The sequence below is a fragment of the Quercus suber genome, unplaced genomic scaffold (assembly GCF_002906115.3).
Source record: "Quercus suber isolate HL8 unplaced genomic scaffold, Cork oak 2.0 scaffold_787, whole genome shotgun sequence".
Lineage (NCBI taxonomy): Eukaryota > Viridiplantae > Streptophyta > Magnoliopsida > Fagales > Fagaceae > Quercus > Quercus suber.
In genome coordinates, this window is record NW_027070223.1 from 1 (window position 1) to 18,005 (window position 18,005).

The 18,005-nt window shown below is 33.6% G+C and overlaps 1 protein-coding gene across 1 annotated transcript; it reads left to right on the forward strand.

Moving 5' to 3' along the window:
• The first annotated feature begins 7,630 nt into the window (after window positions 1-7,630).
• On the forward strand, window positions 7,631-11,197 carry LOC136064871 (zinc finger CCCH domain-containing protein 48-like). The gene is made up of 6 exons (XM_065767262.1): window positions 7,631-8,597; window positions 8,989-9,173; window positions 9,265-9,366; window positions 9,807-9,959; window positions 10,477-10,656; window positions 10,852-11,197. Exons 1-6 carry the CDS (start codon window positions 8,570-8,572, stop codon window positions 10,951-10,953), a joined length of 750 nt encoding a protein of 249 aa, XP_065623334.1. The 5' UTR covers window positions 7,631-8,569; the 3' UTR covers window positions 10,954-11,197.
• The last annotated feature ends 6,808 nt before the right edge of the window (window positions 11,198-18,005 follow it).

Sequence of the window (18,005 nt, forward strand, 5' to 3'; positions counted from 1 at the left end):
ATTGGACGTGTTCAACCTAGTTCCTACTCGTTTGATTGATTTTCCGATTTGGAACCTTACTCTTTTTCATTTATTTGAAGAACACTTCAATATATATAAGTAAAGATATCATGTGAGAGAACATGAACTTCTACCATGTGATGCATTTTTTGAGATTTTATTAATTTAAGATTTTACCTTAACAAAAAATTGCATTTATATCAAAGTATTAATTCATTGAATTAGTCAAATAAGTAAATGCATATATATGAATTATCTATAGTTATGCATTAATTATCTAATAGGATAAATACATTTATTTTGCTATATTAAATACATTTATTTTTCCATATTAATTATTTTTAGTGCACTAATTATTTAAGGATAATGAAATTCTGTTATCATTTTTCTAAGATTTATAGGAGAAACAATTGATTTGAATTGTGGTATTCTTGCTCAAACTTAATTATTTCAGCATTTGAAACAAAGTCTAACAAAAGAAAAAATAAATTTAATAACACCCAATCAAGAATATATATATATATTAAAAAAAATAATGGAAGGATATTTGTTTTTTTATTTTATCAAAATGATATTTGCATTCTTGAATAGGCATGAAGCATGTCTATCTATATTAGTTTTTGTATCATGTAATTTTCGAATTTGTAAATGCATATTGTATGACCAAAATTATTATACAACTTTTATTATAAAATAGAACACTAAAAATTACAATTTTTTACAATGAGAATAATTAAAATATTGAAGGAAACTAATAACAAAATGTACAACACATCATTGAAATGTTATTGTGAAAGAACTTTAACCCGATAAAAGTAGTGAAAGAGCTTTAACTCGAAAATAATCAAACCTAGCTTTTCATGGCCATTTTGTGGAGCCACATCAATTGTTTAGCACAATCCCTAATTTAGAAACAAAATGGATAAACAAGCTTTAGGCTAAGAAATAAAAAGTTTCTCAAAAAAAAAAAAAAAAAAAAAAAAAGGCTAAGAAATAAAAAAGAAATTGAAAATAGGAAGGCAAACAATACTTATGTCAGCTGTGGCTTTCAGAAGCCAGAGTAATACTCCAATGTATTGATCAAGCAGGTGTCTTTTTTTGAATGCAATAAGCTGCATGTGGGCTAGAAACGTGTAGGTATATGAATAGTCAAGTTCTATTCCAAATTGTTAAGAATTATTTTCTCTATCTCAAGATATGTGTAACCTCTATATGCAATTATACAAACTTTTTTGAGTTTACACATAACACAATTACTAATATCGTCTTACAGTTAAACTTAAAATATATATGATACCTAAAACAAAATGGTTATAAAATATAGTTGATATCGTATTCTATTGAGCAAGGTTTTCAGACTCGGACCGTTCATTGAACCGTAAAAGGGAGAGGTTCAAGGTTTTTGAGGTCGAATCGAGGTCGAACCGAGGTCAAACCGTGATGACGTCATAATTAATTTAATAATTAATTAAAGCCTAAATATAGATATTAAATTTATAAAACTAGCAAAATTGACTAATATATTTATATATGTGAGGGAAATTTAATGCTTTTCAAGCATATATTTAATAATTAAATAAGAAAGTTAATAAAATAAAATAATAACCATGAAAATATTAAAATTTATGATTAATTTTTGAAGTAAAGTTGAATATCTTTGAAGGATTTTAATTATAATTTTTTTTATTCTTTGTAAGAGATGGATAATTTAATTAAGTAGAATAAAGTTGTGTTAAGTTGTTTTTATAAAAATTAAAAAAAAATAAAAAATTGCTAAGGGGTTGGACCGCATGGTTCTTGACCGGTTCGTACGGTCCAACTCCGGTTTTAGGGGTTTACGGAATTGCCACATATGCCCGGTTCTTTATGCTTAAAAAATCGGCTTTCATCATGGTTCACGGTTTTCACGGTCCGACCTCCCGGTCTGGTCCAGTTCTAAGAACTATGCTATTGAGCCTTGATTTGCTTGCCAAAATACCAATTTGAACACTAAAAAGCAAAAAATTGTACTTAATTTTGACATTAAAAAAAAAAGGAATTACATTAAATTAATTAATTAATTTGTCCCGATTGAATGTTGGATAAATTAATTTCATGGTTTGAAGACCCGAAATTTCTAAATTACCTTAGTTGGAATCGCTTTGACAAAATTTGACCAAGCTGGTCAACAATAAAATTAACCCAAAATTCAACCCATCACCAAATTCCATCTTATTTTGACCTAGGGTTTGTTTGGATACAATTTATTTTGCTAAAAACTAAAAACTGAAAATATTGTAGCAAAATAATTTTTAAATAGGTGAATAGTGCTTATAAACAGTGTGCGCACTGTTTATAAACAATAAAATTTGTCTCTAAAAGCGGTAACAAGTGCAGGAAAAAAAAAAGAAAAAAAAAAAGAAAAAAGAAAAAAGAAAGGCAGAAAACGCAAAAGCAAAATTAAATAAAAATAATTTACCAAAAATATTAAAATGAAAACTTTATGCAAAAACTTGATTCTGGAGCCATCTTCCAAAGTCTCCAACTTGCCAAATCGGAAGATTGAGACAATAGAGTGGATATCTTTAGAAAATAGACATAGAACCTTTCCAAAGACACCTTACTTGAGCAAAATAGAGGCCCAAAAAGCAATAAACTCACAAAGTTAGAACAAATTGACCAAAATGCACTTTTTGGGTCCAAAACTGATTTTTTGGGGTGTCTTTGTGCAAAAATCTATTACGTTTTAGCCATGGATTACGTAAAAAGTTGATACTTTTATGAAGTACGATCAATTTTTCTATGCCTTGAAACAATTCAAAACTGATTTGCTTGGGCGTCTGTGCAAAAAACTATTAGTTTTAGCCATGGATTATGCAAAAAAGGGATTATGCAAAAAAAGATGATATTTTTATGAAGTATTATCAATTGTTAACGTCTTGGAACAAACGACTCATCATAATTATCTTCAGATTGAGAGATATCGCATGCACAAGTTAGGCAAAAATTCATCTTTGTAGATTTCTGTGCTGATGAAAATAACAGTTGAATCAATTTGGCCCTTTGCCATTTGGGGTAACTTGGTTGACTTAACCCTATGTGGTTCATATATTTAAGAATAATGTAGCCCCAAGAACCTGCTATATTTGTCAAATTTGGAAAATAATTATTCTTTGGTGATGGGTCCCTCAGATGGCCGTAACTGGCCTAGTTTCGGGTTGTACTTCTAATATTTTGTCTTATCTTTGAATAACTAGGCCTTCTTTTATAAGAAACAAATCTCTCAGAATGTTAAATTTGCTGGATGATGAAAATAATCACTATAGTGATGGGTCCTTCAAATCGCCTTAACTTGGCCTAGTTTCGTGTCAATCTTGAGAAATTGGATTGCACTGGACTTTGTGGGCGGAGTTGATCAATCTTGTTGACTGGCCTAATGGTTATATCAATGGGTGTTAGGCTGGACTTCATGAGCCTGAGTTTAGCTGATTTTTTTGGCTGACTTCTATCAATTTTATGGCCAAGATAAGTAATTTCATAGCTCAAAGATGTGCCAAAAGTGTCCTATTTGTTAAAATTGTTATGTGATTGTGTGTGATAAGCGGGAGAATGAAAGAGATAGCACACATAAAAGTTTACGTGATTCAGCCTAATGGCTTACGTCAATAATAAAAAAACTCTTGAATGAATACATATTGATATTAAGCATTCGTGTTACAATGAACTTAATGTAGGGTTTATATATTAGATAATGCTTAACTAACCTAGGATTAATATGCTTATTCTACAAGTATATGAGCCAACAATTGATTTGGGCCACTTGGGCCATAATATGTCTAACACAGCCTATAAAGTATAAAGTTTTAAGAGATGTTTCATTTCATTTAGTAAATAACTTGAGATGAATTGGATCTTCTTATCTTCTCTTTATTAGATGTTTTGAGGTCGACTTGGAGGTTTAATTAGAAGTCCATTTTCCAGCAATTGCTCATTTCATAGAATTTCCGTGGATGCCATTGAAGATATTTATTTCAAGGGTTGAGATTATTGAAGATATTTATTTCAATAAAACTATTTCTCTATAATTTTATTGTCACTTCATATCATGCTTTAAGAAAAAAATTTCTCTTTTCTATTGAATGAGAGAAACTACAGAAAATCAATCCACACTTCCTACACACTGCTATACTTAAGTGCTCTTACTTTGATTCTTAAATAAAATTCAATTGCATGGACCATTTGTGGAATCTAAGTTATAACACTTAAGACACTCTATCTAAGTTTTAGCCATCAAATAATTCCAACACATAAGTGACATGATAGTGCAAGAGGTTTGGTTAATTTTCGCAGCATCGTATGCATAACGATATGGCACACCAGGTTGATAATAATATATAGCACACTCAGGGGCGGAGGTACATATAGTCTTGGGGAGGCCATGACCCCCCCCCCCCCCCCCAAAAAACAAAAAAAAAAAAAAAAAACTTTTGAAATCCTCTTATAGTGATGTATAAAAATAAATTGGGCCCCTACAAATTATAATGATTGGCCCCTCCAAAAAATTTCACAGAACCTTCTTGCTATCAATGGAAGAAAATTGGTCTAGCATAGTTGGATAGGCCACCTAATACATGAGTCTAGACTACTCTTAACTCAATTTAAATCATAATAAAAGAAAAAGAAACCAAGTGGCTCACCTACTTGCACAAAATGCCAAGAACCTGGAGTTTCCAAAATATTGAGTAAAAGATAGTCTCTGGTTTTAGAATTCCAATTAGCTATGAATATTCATCTTCACAATTCATGCTATTTTTTTTTTCCTGTTGTTTTGCTTAGTTTTCTCTTTACTCTGATTTTGAATAATGACTTTCCTTTAAAAAAAAGTGTCATAGAGATCTGTGCATTGTTAGTTTTTATGTTATTTCCCTTTAAAATATAACAAAGATTGCATTTAGCCATTTACAATTCCAATATTTAATTAGTTTCTCAAGTGGACTCCACTCAAACAATACACACAGTTTTACCAAAATCTTATAAATCCCTAGACTTTTACCAAAATCTTATAAATTCCTAATCTCTAGGTGTCTTTCTTTTTATTTTTCTAAGAATAGAAAAAGGACGTTGTTCCTATTGTTTTCAATTTTTAAATGCAGAGCGTGTTGCTCAAATTGGTGTGCTTTTCTTTTCATTCTTAGCCTTCAAATTCATTTATTATGGTCCCATCATCATCATTTTTTTCACAAAATTTGATCATTTTCTCATATTTCCAATTTTTTTCCTCAAATGTTTTTCTCTCATTATCATCATCTGATTTTTATATATTTTAAATTGATTATTTTTTTTCTTTTGAATCTAGGTGCCTTATAAGTTGTACCAACATTGATATGTTTCTACAATAGAATTTAGGTTGCACTAGAGATAAGAAACATTCTCAAGTCTTAACCCCCCCTCCCAATTTGAAAAAGGGAAAAATTGTTAAGAATTTCACTATGAAAATGATAATGAATGGAATTTATTTTATGAATTGTCATCATCAAGCACAATTCTAATAGGAGATGCTAAGGCTTTTAAAAAAAATTCTTTTATATATTTATAGCAAATTGAACAATTTTTTATAAGGAACAAAACTACAATGATCGCCACGTTCTAAAAATCTTAACCTCAAAGCTGTCCATAAATTTTTCATTCTCAGCCCAAAATATTAACAGCATATGAGATCTCACAATTAAGATTGTACATTCAGAAAAAATTTTCACAAAATCTCGTGGAACCAAGCAACATAAATTACCACATTCTAGAACTACACAACTCAATGCAACATGAACTCTTAGATTAGTCACTTACATTTTCATTCATAGAATTATTTACACACACACACAGCTACACAAGTCAATTGCAACAAGAACTCTAAGATTTTCACTACTTTTTAATTCATGGCCCACAAAATTCAATGCAATAGGAACTCATACATTTGTCAATAAATCTTTTAATTTTTAACTACAGAAACACACATATTCACGCATTATCAATGAAAATCACATTCATAAACAAAAATTCACAGAATCATATCGAAATTATGACAATGCTTTTTAAAAAGAACAAAAACAAGAATTCCCACACCAAAATTTAGATTCTCAATATTTCCACACAAAAAAGAAAAAAAAAAAAAAAAACAGAGATTGATGGGAATCAAAGGAGGAAAATGATTCTATTTTCTTTTTTTGTTGTTTTGTTTGTTTAGGTTTTTTTGTTTTTCTTGGTTTGGGTGTGTAAAAGGGAATAAGATTAGTTTGTTGACTCTAATAAGATTAATTAAATAGAAAAAATTGAGAAAAGATCAAGAATAGAGTGAAAGACAGACAAAGAGAAAAGAACCAAAAACCCAAAACCTAAACCTAGATAGTGGTGAAGAACAATAGAAAATCATTCAAAACCACCAAATCATCAACTTGTACAATAAACTAATAAATTCAAACATGACAAAAACCATATTAAATAAAAATTTTAGGTACTGATATTCAAGGTTGAGCCAATGTTTTCAGAACTCCATTCATCGTCACAGGTGGTTGAGCAAACTTCGACTAAAAGACACGATGCGAGTTCATTTGTGAAAGACACAGTGCAAGTTTTTTGTGAGAAAGAGCAACGACGAGGGTTGATTTTGTGAGAGATGAGTTTTTGAAGAGAAAGAGTTGTGTTGATGTATTCTGAAGAGAAACCAAGAGCACAATAGAGAAGAAGGAAATACGTTTGGATGAGAGAGAAAGAATAGTAAATTTATACCACTGGACAATTTTTTAAGATAAAATAAGGGTATAGAGTTACTACAGTGTTTTCTCTAAATTAAGAGAACCACTATAGTAACTTCAAAAAAAATTTGAAAAAGTTTTGTGTTTAGAGAACCTGTTGGGGTATGAACAGTAGCATTTCATCTCCAAAAAATAGAGATACAACATCTGTTGGAGATGCTCTTAGTTAAACATCTTTGGTCTATGGAGTAATACTTATTGATACGTAATTGTTAAAATTATTGGTTGAAGCTGGAAGGCCTATTTATCTTTAGCGGCTATGAATTATCAGATTTTTCTTTTTTTGCTATCCATTTTCATTTTGCATTTGTTTTATATGAATTGGGTTTCTTAATTATTGTTCAATTCATGTTATTTTTCACTTATAGAGTCACTTTTTTTTAAGGGTTGGATGCAGCCATAGAAGATAAATTTGGCCAAGGGCTTTGTATCTTAATTAACATCTCTTCAAACACAAAGTTCTTAGAGTTTAAAGGAGAAAAATGTTCGAGCTGCGGTGATAGCAACATTTTGTAATTATCTCAAAAAAAAAGTTCCTATAAAAAAAATTATGAATTTGTTATTACTTCAAAATTCTTCTAAGGGCCTACGTGTGAAGTCCAATTAAATCAAATTAACCAATGATTATTTATAATGGAAATTAACCAATGATGGGTTTCTCAAAAAAAGAAATTAACCAATGATTATTTAGACCTTATTTATAATGGAAATAAGGTTGCCCTTTCGACCGTTGGTATTGAATTTTGCAATTTTTTTTTTTTTTTGGCAAATTCATAAATTTTTAATAAATTCAAGATTCTTCTCTACGTGTTATAGACATCGCCACTCTTACTTTTCAGTACACTTCGTATACTCTCTCTCTCTCTCTATCTTCCAAAATTGAAACCCAAATTTCCTCTGTTTCCCATCGGCGATTTGAGATTGTTTCTGATTGAACGAAGATCTCGGCGGCTCGATTTTCAAAGTCTCTCAGATTTGCTATTGCAGTTAGATTTAGATTTAGAATTAGAATTTCTTTAGCTATGATCGCACCGACTTTTGTAATGATCGAATCTATTCTCTGCCTTAGACGATGATACCAAAGTAATTTACTTTCTCTAGGGTTTGCCAATGGATCGGCGATCGTTAAAAAACATAAGCCATAATACAATGCAAGCTGACCTGAAAATGAACGTTAATGACACCATCTTAAGGTAAGGTTTTGGAGTTGGGAGTTTGACCCTTTTGGTTTGGTTTTTGGTGTTTTCTGAGAGTGGTAGTGAGAGGGTTACTTGGGTTTTGTTTGGAACGCGAGAAAAAAAGAAATGATTGTCGTGAAAAGTTGGAAAAAGATGGGGAAGGTAGGACATTCACTTGGGAAATTGGAAGAAAAGAGAGATGGGTTGTAAAGTCTAAAGCCGAAAACTTTGAACCAAGTTGCTTTTAAAGGGTTAATCAAGGTGAGAACTTTATGTTTCTGTGAAATTATGGGATGGTTAAAGTTGAAAATGAAGAAAAGGATTCAGGAGAGATTCTATTATTGAAGCACCCTACATGAGCAAATGAAAATATATATTTGTTTTTCTCTCCCTCTTTCTCTCTTTTTGGCCTCCCTTGACTCTTGAGCTTCTTCTCTCTAATAAGAACTAAGAATGATGTTTATATGATGGGGGGTTTCATATTCATAAACCACGTGAATAAGGGAACTCTCACAGTCTGCCTTCACTTCAGTGTATTGGTCATGAGGACTAAACTAGTAGGACTAGGAGGCTCCTTCTATCACTTCTGTCAAAAAAGAAGGAATGGGAGGCTCCAATGTCACGAAGCAAAGTGAGCACTCATTAAACTACATTATCATATATATATATATATATATTGCGTGGAAAAGTGTTTGTGTTTTTTTTTTTAATTTGGACTCTGATTTAATAATGAGACCTGAATACAGTTTATGCGAAAGTTAAACTTTGGCCTAGGCTAGCCTAATTAGTTGTTTCATCATTTGAATACTATTATAGTCCATTAATGGTATCTAGATTATAGAAATTTGATTTGTTCCTGAATAAGAACATGGAGGATTATATGCTTCACTGCTATTTTTGCTATGTTATTCATAAATGACAATTAATGGAAGACCAAAAGATAATGTTGGTTTATAGAACTTTTATCCTTGATAGAGCAAGTTGTTTTTGAAAAACCATATTTATGAGTTCTCTGATAACAGGCACTCAATGGAATCGCACTTCCTCAAAGATGCAACAAGCTTTGTTCAGTAGCAGTGATGGAACAATTCGGCTTTGGGACTGCCATACTGGTCAATGTGATAATGTGATTAACATTGGTGGTGAAGTTGGATCTGTTTGTAGTGAAGACCCTTGGCTCTTTGTTGGCATGCCAAATGTTGTGAAAGTGAGCTTAAAACCGAGTAATTTTGTGATTTTTTTTTGGATTTTTTCAGTTCAAGATGTGACCTTGATTTCACATGTTGGTGATGTTGCAGGTGTGGGATACTGAATCAGGTGCTAAATACAGTCTCAATGGACCTGTTGGGCAAGTCAATGCATTGGAATCTGTTTACAATTTGCTTTTTGCTGGGTTAGAGGTAAGCTACTTTGCTGACAGTTTAGAATTCTTGCGTTCTCTAACTAGCTTTAATTCTTTCTATTTGATCAAATTTGGGTAATGTTGAGTGCAGGGTGTTTCCCTTTTCAGAATTGTTTTTAGTTCTTTGAGCAAGAACTTATCTCTTTATATTCCATGTACTTTGATATTGCGTGTCATATCCATAGCAGATGCTTGGGGTTGGTGCAGTTGGTTATCATACTTGTCTCACACACTAGAGTTTCCCAGTTTGAACTGGGGGCTAAGACACTACTGTCAAAGCCGTTTGCTTTTACTTATTAAAAGGGGATGGTGGGGAATGACCAATGTTAATGCTTGAGGTCTCACTAGATTTTGGTGTTGAGTGTTTCTTGTGTGTACATCACTTATATTCTAATTAAAGTTGGTCCGGAATTAATGTAGTATTACTTTTGATTGCAGGATGGTGTTATTTTGGCATGGAAAGACACTTATGAAACTAACATTACATTTCAACTTGCCGCAACCCTTAAAGGCCACACGCATGGTATAACATCTTTAGTTGTTGGAGGAGGCAACAGGCTGTACTCAGGTTCCAAGGACCACAGAATAATTGTTAGTTTTTTCTCTGTAAGAATTTTCCCCCCCCTGTTGTTGTATCTCTTATGTTGTGAGTAGTTAGTATTTGAAGAGAGCTTGATTATTTAAGATCATTGGTTCTTTCTTCTCTTTACTTGCTTCTTCTATACTGGAAGGACTGTGGTTGGATAGTATCTCATTTAGACCTGGTGCTGACCTTTTGTTTTAGTGATTCTGTATTGTTCTTGTTTGAAATTTCCTCTTTTCAAATCTTGCATCGAACCAAATGACGTACTCTCCCTCATGTATATTGCAGGCAACAATAACTTATTCTTGTTTTAGTGACTAAATTATTTACGTTAAATTCATTAAGTTCTACTCTGTAAAACTTAGCAATATATATCTTATGTGTTACTGATATGATTTGAATCTATTAACTATCCTTTTTTTTTTTAGTTGTCATTTTCTTTATATGTGCACAAGGATCATATATTTTGTTTCGATTTGTCAGAAAAATAATAATAATTAATTTCTGTTCTTATATTTTGTTCAGGTTTGGGATCATGAAAATTGGCAGTGTATTATGACATTGAATGGGCATGATGATGTTGTGAAGTTTCTCATGTGCTGGGATAAGTATTTGTTCTCTGGTTCATTGGATTGCACGATAAAAGTTTGGGCTTCTACTGAGGATGGCAGCTTGGAAGTAATCTATACTCACAGTGAAGAACAAGTAAGTTATTGAACCACAAATAGTTTCATTTACTTTCTTATTTGCTTCCCTTCTTAAGTAATTGAGTTGTGCTATAGTCGTTGAGCAGAAACTCAATAGGTGTATTATTTTGTTGCAATGCCATGTTGTTGATGTTGTTGCCTTAATTTTTGAGAAGTGTCAACTAATTGGATGGCATGATTTTTCATGGTGTAGGGCATCCTTGCACTTTCTGGGATGACTGATCCCGATGTTAAACCAATCTTGTATTGCTCTTGTAGCGATAAATCTGTCCACCTCTATGAACTGCCAACATGAGTACAACTTTCCCTTTGTGAAAAATCTTTCTTCTTTTCCCTCTTGGATTTGACGAATAATAGTGATTATTGTTTTAGATTCACTGATAAGGGCAGATTATTTGCAAAACAAGAAGTCCAGACTCTTCAAATAGGTCCTGCGGACCTCTTTTTTACTGGGGATCAGATTGGTTTGCTGACAGTGTATATATGGCTAGCAGACTAATGGCTGAGACGTGCCCAAGACTAGTAAAAACATGGTTTTTATTAGTTATAGCAAACAATGTACTGTATTTTCAATTTTGTGTACATTTTCCAATATACATTATTGCGTATTTTGAGTAAATTTTCCAATGTACAGTATTTTGAGTTTAGAAATTCATGTTACTGCGAACATTGGGGATTAAACAATGTAGTGTTATTATTACATTACGAAAATAAATAGCTATATACCCTAAGGCAAGGGTGAGGTTTTCCCATCTTGAATTCACTGTCTTAGCAGTTATTGTCTACTGCCCCTACGGATGAACAAAGTTACAAAATAGTGGGATTTGATGATATTCAGATCTCCTTCTCCTCACTTTATTAGACGTTTTTGGGGTCTACTAGGAGGTTCAGAATTCCATTTTCTAGCCATTGCTCAGTTTAGAGAACGTTCGCAAATAATACTGAAGAAATGTATTTCAACAACAAACCATATGCCTTGAACTAGATCCTTATTTCTTATTAGATTACATGAATATAATTTCTTAGTCAATTACACTTTCTTTTACAAAATTTTTCTCTTCTATTAAAGAGAGAGACCGTACAAAAGTCATTCCACACTTCTTACACGTGGTGCTCTACTTGTGATTTTTGAATTAAATTCAATGGCACGATTCGTATGTAGAATCTAAGTTACAGCATTTAAGAGACTCTACCTATGTTTTAACCATTGACAAAATTCATACACGTGGTCACATAATAGTACAAGAGTCTTGATTGTTATTTGGGACGTCATACGTGTAATAATATGGCACACTAGCTTGATAAGCTGGCCAAACCATTGATTGTATTCCATTGTGTTTGTCCCCCTCATAACTGATTGGTGAGAGACTCATTAATTCAGCAGATCCAACTTTCTTCCTTAGCAAAGATGTCAAGTGGACTGAATCAATGTCATTCCCAACAACAACAATTTGACTGCTATCCTCTCCTTGTAAAGATACTGATTCAACACCTTAAGCACCAAAAAGAAAGATCATTAATTTTAAATTCCTAAGTAAAACTTTGTTGAGCTTAATTGAAGTAATTGGGAGAGTAAACAAGTACGTAAAGAGCATGTAAATTTGGTTCAATGTTAAGTACAATTAGGAACAGAACTTCTAAATCATTGTTGAGCATTGTATTCACCACTACCTTCATTTTCTTCGTCAGAGAGTTCAAATTCTTATCAGGGAGGAGCAGGGTGATGTTTTAGATAGCTTATAATTTCTGGGTGTCAAAGCTTGATTTGACAAACAAGCTGAATGGGAGGGACATATATATAGGATTAAGTTTCCACTAATGACTGAGATTAACAACATTTTGTTTGTCCTCTTTAGCTTTCCATAAAGTTTTGGGTCTACTACTTTAAGTGGCTTTCATATTCACACGGTTTCTTTACGAAACCCAAATGACGCGGTCAGCATAGGCCCTTTACTCGTAGTTGACCCCGGTCAAATATAAATAAATTTCTTAAAAAAGATGACAGTTTTATTTTTAAAACAAATATGTAAAAAAAAAAAAAAATGATGTAGGTTTCAGTTAGCGCAATTGATAAAGTTTTTAATGATTGAATAAGATATTTGGAGTTCAATCTTCGTTTATACTAAAAAAACTAATTGATGTCTTGATCTGAAAATAAAAAAACTATCATCAGGAGTAAACATCATAAGTTGAAACTTAAAAAAAAAAAAAAAAAAAAGTACAAAAGTAACGAGGACAAAGAAAGCTATAGGATTACAAGATATTTCTCTTTGTATGATTGCATTTGCCAGTAGACATGAATTCAGAAGTGGGGGATTATCTTTCGTTCAAATACATGCCTCTGGTTGAGTAGAAGCATAACAAGATAATCATTTCACTTGATATTTTATTTGATTATGACCAAATATAAGGATTGTAATTTTATTTTATTTCCTGGATATACATTATTTTGGCACTACATATATCCTTAATTACGTAATATCATTGCTTGTGGACTGTAAAGTGTGAACTGGATCCATTATACTTTAAATTCTGAAGGATTATGGTCAAGATAAAACAAAAGGATTGAATTTTATTTCATAAATGCACGCCATTTTGGAATGAATCCATATTAACAAGGGAATGAATCCGGAATAAATAAGATGTAAAAGAAGGACTAAATTTTAGGAGTGAAGGTTTGTGTTTGCGTGTCGAATTCACGCTGTGTTGACTTATAAGTATTCGACTATATGAGTTAACACAAACCCGACATATTTATTAAATGGGATAAGATCCCTCAACTCTAAGATGATCTATTTATTAAACGGGTAAGTTATGTCGACCTGTTTAACAAATTTTATTAAAGTGAAAAAAAAAATACAAATTTTAGTATTAACCAAATTAATCTAAACTATGAAAAACCAAAAAAATAAATAAATTTTTTAAATATAAAATTCATAAATAACAAGTAAATATATCACAAATAATCATTCAAAATTAAATCATATCTTAATATCACAAATAATTAATCACAATATGTCAAAAAAAAAAAAACCACAACAACTAATGAGTTTATATAACTAGAGTTTGAAGGGTATATTGATAAAATTTCATTTAATTAAATGGGTCAAACAAGTTCTATAAGTTAGACACGAACTTGATATGTTTACTAAACAAATTAGTCCAACCAACCCGAATATAACATGAACCCATTAAGTCTCAACTCATAACCTGCTAATTTCATGTCATGTCAAATTCCTCTCCCCCCCCTCAATATTTTACACTTTCTACTTTATTTAAAAAAAAAAAGTAACTCATTTCATATTGAATAGTAAAGTTACAATCTTTTAGAGCATTTTATTTTACTTTTACAAGTTAGATTTTGATAGGGTTGAAGTAATATAATGTCTACAACGAAAAGTTGTCACGTCACATGAAAAAACTTTTTTTTTCTTCTTTTAAATTTTCATTTGTTTGTCATTTTAGACAACTAATAACAAATTTAAAGCATTGATATTAGGTGTGCCAATACTGAATTTTTAGCATTTGGCACACTAAACACCAAAATCCATGCTTCATAAGATGTGCCAAATGCCAAAAGAAATAGCATGAAGCTACAATGATGTTCTATAAATGGCATAGTACGGTCAAAATACTATAAAATTTTTAATGGTTTTTTTTTTCTCTCCTTGTGTCACATCTCCTTTGTGAGACATCTTTCTTCTCCCTCTCATGCCACTATTCTCTTTCAAAAAGGCTTATATGTGATTTTTTTTCTTTTTTTATTCAAAGGAGTATTTTTAAAATTATTTTAATGTGTCTAAAATTTTAAAATAGAATATATAATATAGAGTGTACTGTCAAATGATCTGGTAAAAAAAAAAAAGGTAGGTTTTAGTGTGTCAAAATAGCATTTAGCATAGCACAACTCATGCTAGTGCTCTTAGAGCATCAATTGATGTAAAAAAAATGCTATATTCATATACCAAATCTTACTTTTACTATTTTAATGTGGCATTTGAATAAAAACATTCTACATCACATATTCTAATTTCATGTTATATTCTTTTCATTATTAATTTCTCTCTCTTCCTCTTCACTAACTCTCTCTCTCTCTCTCTCTGAAACTCACCACTACCCATCACCATGAAAACCAATCAAAATCACTGCCATTTGAAACTCACCAACACTAGAGGGGGAAAAAAAACCAAAAACACCATCTGAAACTCACCACCACTGAAGGAAAAAGAAAATCAGCCGACCCGCAACTTAGATTACTCAGATCGGCAATGGCAAAGCAGCGAGAAGGCGAGATGACGAGGCAGCATGCAAAGGTGATGAGCAGAGGTGGTGGCAGCAAGAGGTTGGGATTGGTTTCAGAGAGAGAGAGAGAGAGAGAGAGAGAGAGAGAGAGAGAGAGAGAGGAATAAAAAATGTTTTTAGTTTTAGCATTCGTGTCCTTACTGTTCTATTCGTATATGGAAAGGTCACAAATGCTGCAAATTTTTGGCATTTAGAACATCTCAAGCAACTTATTTTCTGGTGTTTGGTGTGCTAAATGCTAAAAATGTAGCTTTTAGCACATGATGCTAATGCTTTTATTAGAGCATTAACATAAGGTGTTCAAAAGAAAATCTATTTTAACATACCAAAAAGTTACTTTATACTTTTAGCATAGCATTTATAATATAACCTACATCACATCTCTTTCTTTAGCATATCACTCATTAAAATAACTTTAAAAACTCCTACCTTTTATTAAAACAAAAAACAAAGACAAAAAAATATCACCACCTTCGGAAGCAACAACCACCATAGGAACCCACTATCACCACTAGAACAAAAATTTCAAACCAAAACCTATTGAAACTCACCCAAAACCAGAGCAATCCAACTCAAAATCAATCCACCACCACCCATAGCTCACTAACCACCACCACCACCTTCCAAAAATACCAAAATAAAACCCTAAAATCAACCCAAAACCCCTAAAAGACAAAACAAAAAAGCAAAAAATTGAGATGAATCTAATCAACCAACCAAAAATCAACCCAAAAATCTCTTTGCTGACACCAACCCACCAAAAATATGATGACCCACGAAACCAACTATCACCACCATAAATAACGCCCATATACAGAACCTAGCAATATCGACCATCTCTTCACCACCACTAACACCATTTACACAACTCTACAAAGAGTGTGGCATAAAGAGTGCTAGGTTCAGATTTAGAACAATTTGCAAACCATGAGCACAAACTTGTCTCGTATAGATTTTAGATTCTATAGGGTATATTAAACAATGCTCAAGGTGCTGCAAGTCAGAATACAAGAACAAGGAAGCTGCAAGTTCTGTAATTTGAAACATGCTAGGCTCGACCGATCGAGACTGTGGTTTAACTAATCAAGATTGTGGTTCGACCGATTGAGATTTGAATCTCTAGAATTATATTTCAACCCATTAGCCCATTAAGCCCAGTAAGTGATTAAGGTTTTAGATCTAATTCACATAGTATAAAAATGAAACCCTAAGACACATTTTGTTATGATTTGGGAGCTTCTCTTTTGAGATCTAAAAGGTTTTATACTTACTCCTTTTAAAGTCACTACTAGAAATCAATCTACACATCATAAGAACTAGTAGAACCGAAGTTGCTGCATATATACCTGTGCGTGTCGCAAATGAGGCCAATGGGCTCAGCCCCACTTGGGCTCACAACTAATTTGTTTGTAAGGCTGAATTTCCTACTATGGGTGATCCTACAACCAAGGACTCACTGAGATCACCTTTCTCCTTCTTGGCGACACAATCTTTCCTCCCAACTGCTCTCCGGACTCTCTTTTTCTCCCCTTTTTCTGACCAACCCCCTCTTTCTTCTCCTTCCCTCTTATTTATAGTGCTCAGCTCAGACGAGGGTCATTAATGCTTCTCATGTTTGTGCAACAGAGGGTCCAGTAGGATTTTCTCTAAATGGGAGGTTAGGTATGGGTGGCTTTGGGACTTGGTGCCCACATTCGTTGGCAGCTCGGCAGAGTCAGGGCGCGTTGAGTGCTACGGAAGGTCCAATTAGGGGGGTGGTAAGTGGGAGTCTAGGTCTGGGTGGCTTTGGGACTTGGTGCCCACATCAGGTCAGAGCGAGGTGCTGGCGTTTGGAGGGCCCTCTTTGAACCGAACAAAGTTGAAGTGCCATTCAATAAAAGTGCTCGGTAAAAATTATGCCGATCATAACTTACTAATGAAGCTCGGCACTTCCGAGCTGTGATAGCAAGGGTTGGGCCTTGGGACGAAATGAGGATTGGGCCCAAAGACCGCGTGTTTTGGGACGGAGACTTGGGGTTGAGTAGGCCCAACACTTCGGGTGCCGCACATTAGCCCCCCCTTGATTTATGCTCGGTGCACGGCGTGAATCAAGGAACTCCAAAGAGCGCACGTTACGGGTTCAGTGGAGTGACGTCAGGGGCGGTGCAGGATTTCATTAATGCTCTCTGAAAAGGCGCGCTGGATCTGGCCAAGCGTTACAACCCCCATTACTGTCTGACGCTTCGCGAACCGAGGAGGCGCAGTTGTTTATCGAGAGTTGAAGTCATTATGGCTGGTTAATCAATTTCCATAATGGCTGATTAACCGCTGCCCACCCGTTTGTGTTCACTATAAAAAGGGCCTTCAACACTATTCTTTCACTTTACAAACTCTGAGTTCTGCAACTTCTTCTCTGCCGCGCATTCATCTGCGTCTTCATTCTCCAGCCCAGAAATTTCACATACCTTAGAACCCACAGTAAGTTCTCTACACTCCTTTTCTCCATATCTCCACTTTCTTAAATTTTAGGTTCTAGGATGGGGTATTCATACCTTTTAGATACGGCTGCGACCTTAGCAACCTTTAGGCAGGCCTTCAACATCCCTAGCGATGTGGAGGTTGCGTACTGTCACGAGAGCGAGATGGCACTCCATAGAGGAGACAATACTGCCTTCTTCCCATTAATGGCCATCTTGGAGGGTGGGTAGGTTTCCCATAGACCCCCTGATAATAGACACACTTAGGTACTACGGCTTGTGCCCGGACCAACTCCCTCCCAATTTTTACAGGCTAGTGAGTTGCGTGAGTAGACTAAACCGGACCTTCAATTTACAGTTAAACCAGCATGACATAAACCATATGTACAGTTTGTGCGGAAGTAAGAAAACGAATTACTACCTCAAAGTAAGAGATATGAGGGTACGGCTGATATCCTGCCTGCCCGATTCAAATAAAAACTCTGCCGGGGAGTTCGTTATGGTGCGCGGCAATTGGTTTGTCGGCGACTTTCCTTGTCCGCTTACTAGGCGAGAAGTGGGTTCGTCCTGATCATTAATTCTTTTACTT

What these genes read in the sequence shown, in the direction of transcription:
- LOC136064871 (XM_065767262.1), top strand. Translation starts at nt 8,570, where the DNA reads ATGGGAGGCTCCAATGTCACGAAGCAAA. An exon ending in GCATGCCAAATGTTGTGAAA is followed by an intron (nt 9,174 to 9,264) that starts GTGAGCTTAAAA and finishes GTGATGTTGCAG; the next exon opens with GTGTGGGATACTGAATCAGG. An exon ending in ATACTCACAGTGAAGAACAA is followed by an intron (nt 10,657 to 10,851) that starts GTAAGTTATTGA and finishes TTCATGGTGTAG; the next exon opens with GGCATCCTTGCACTTTCTGG.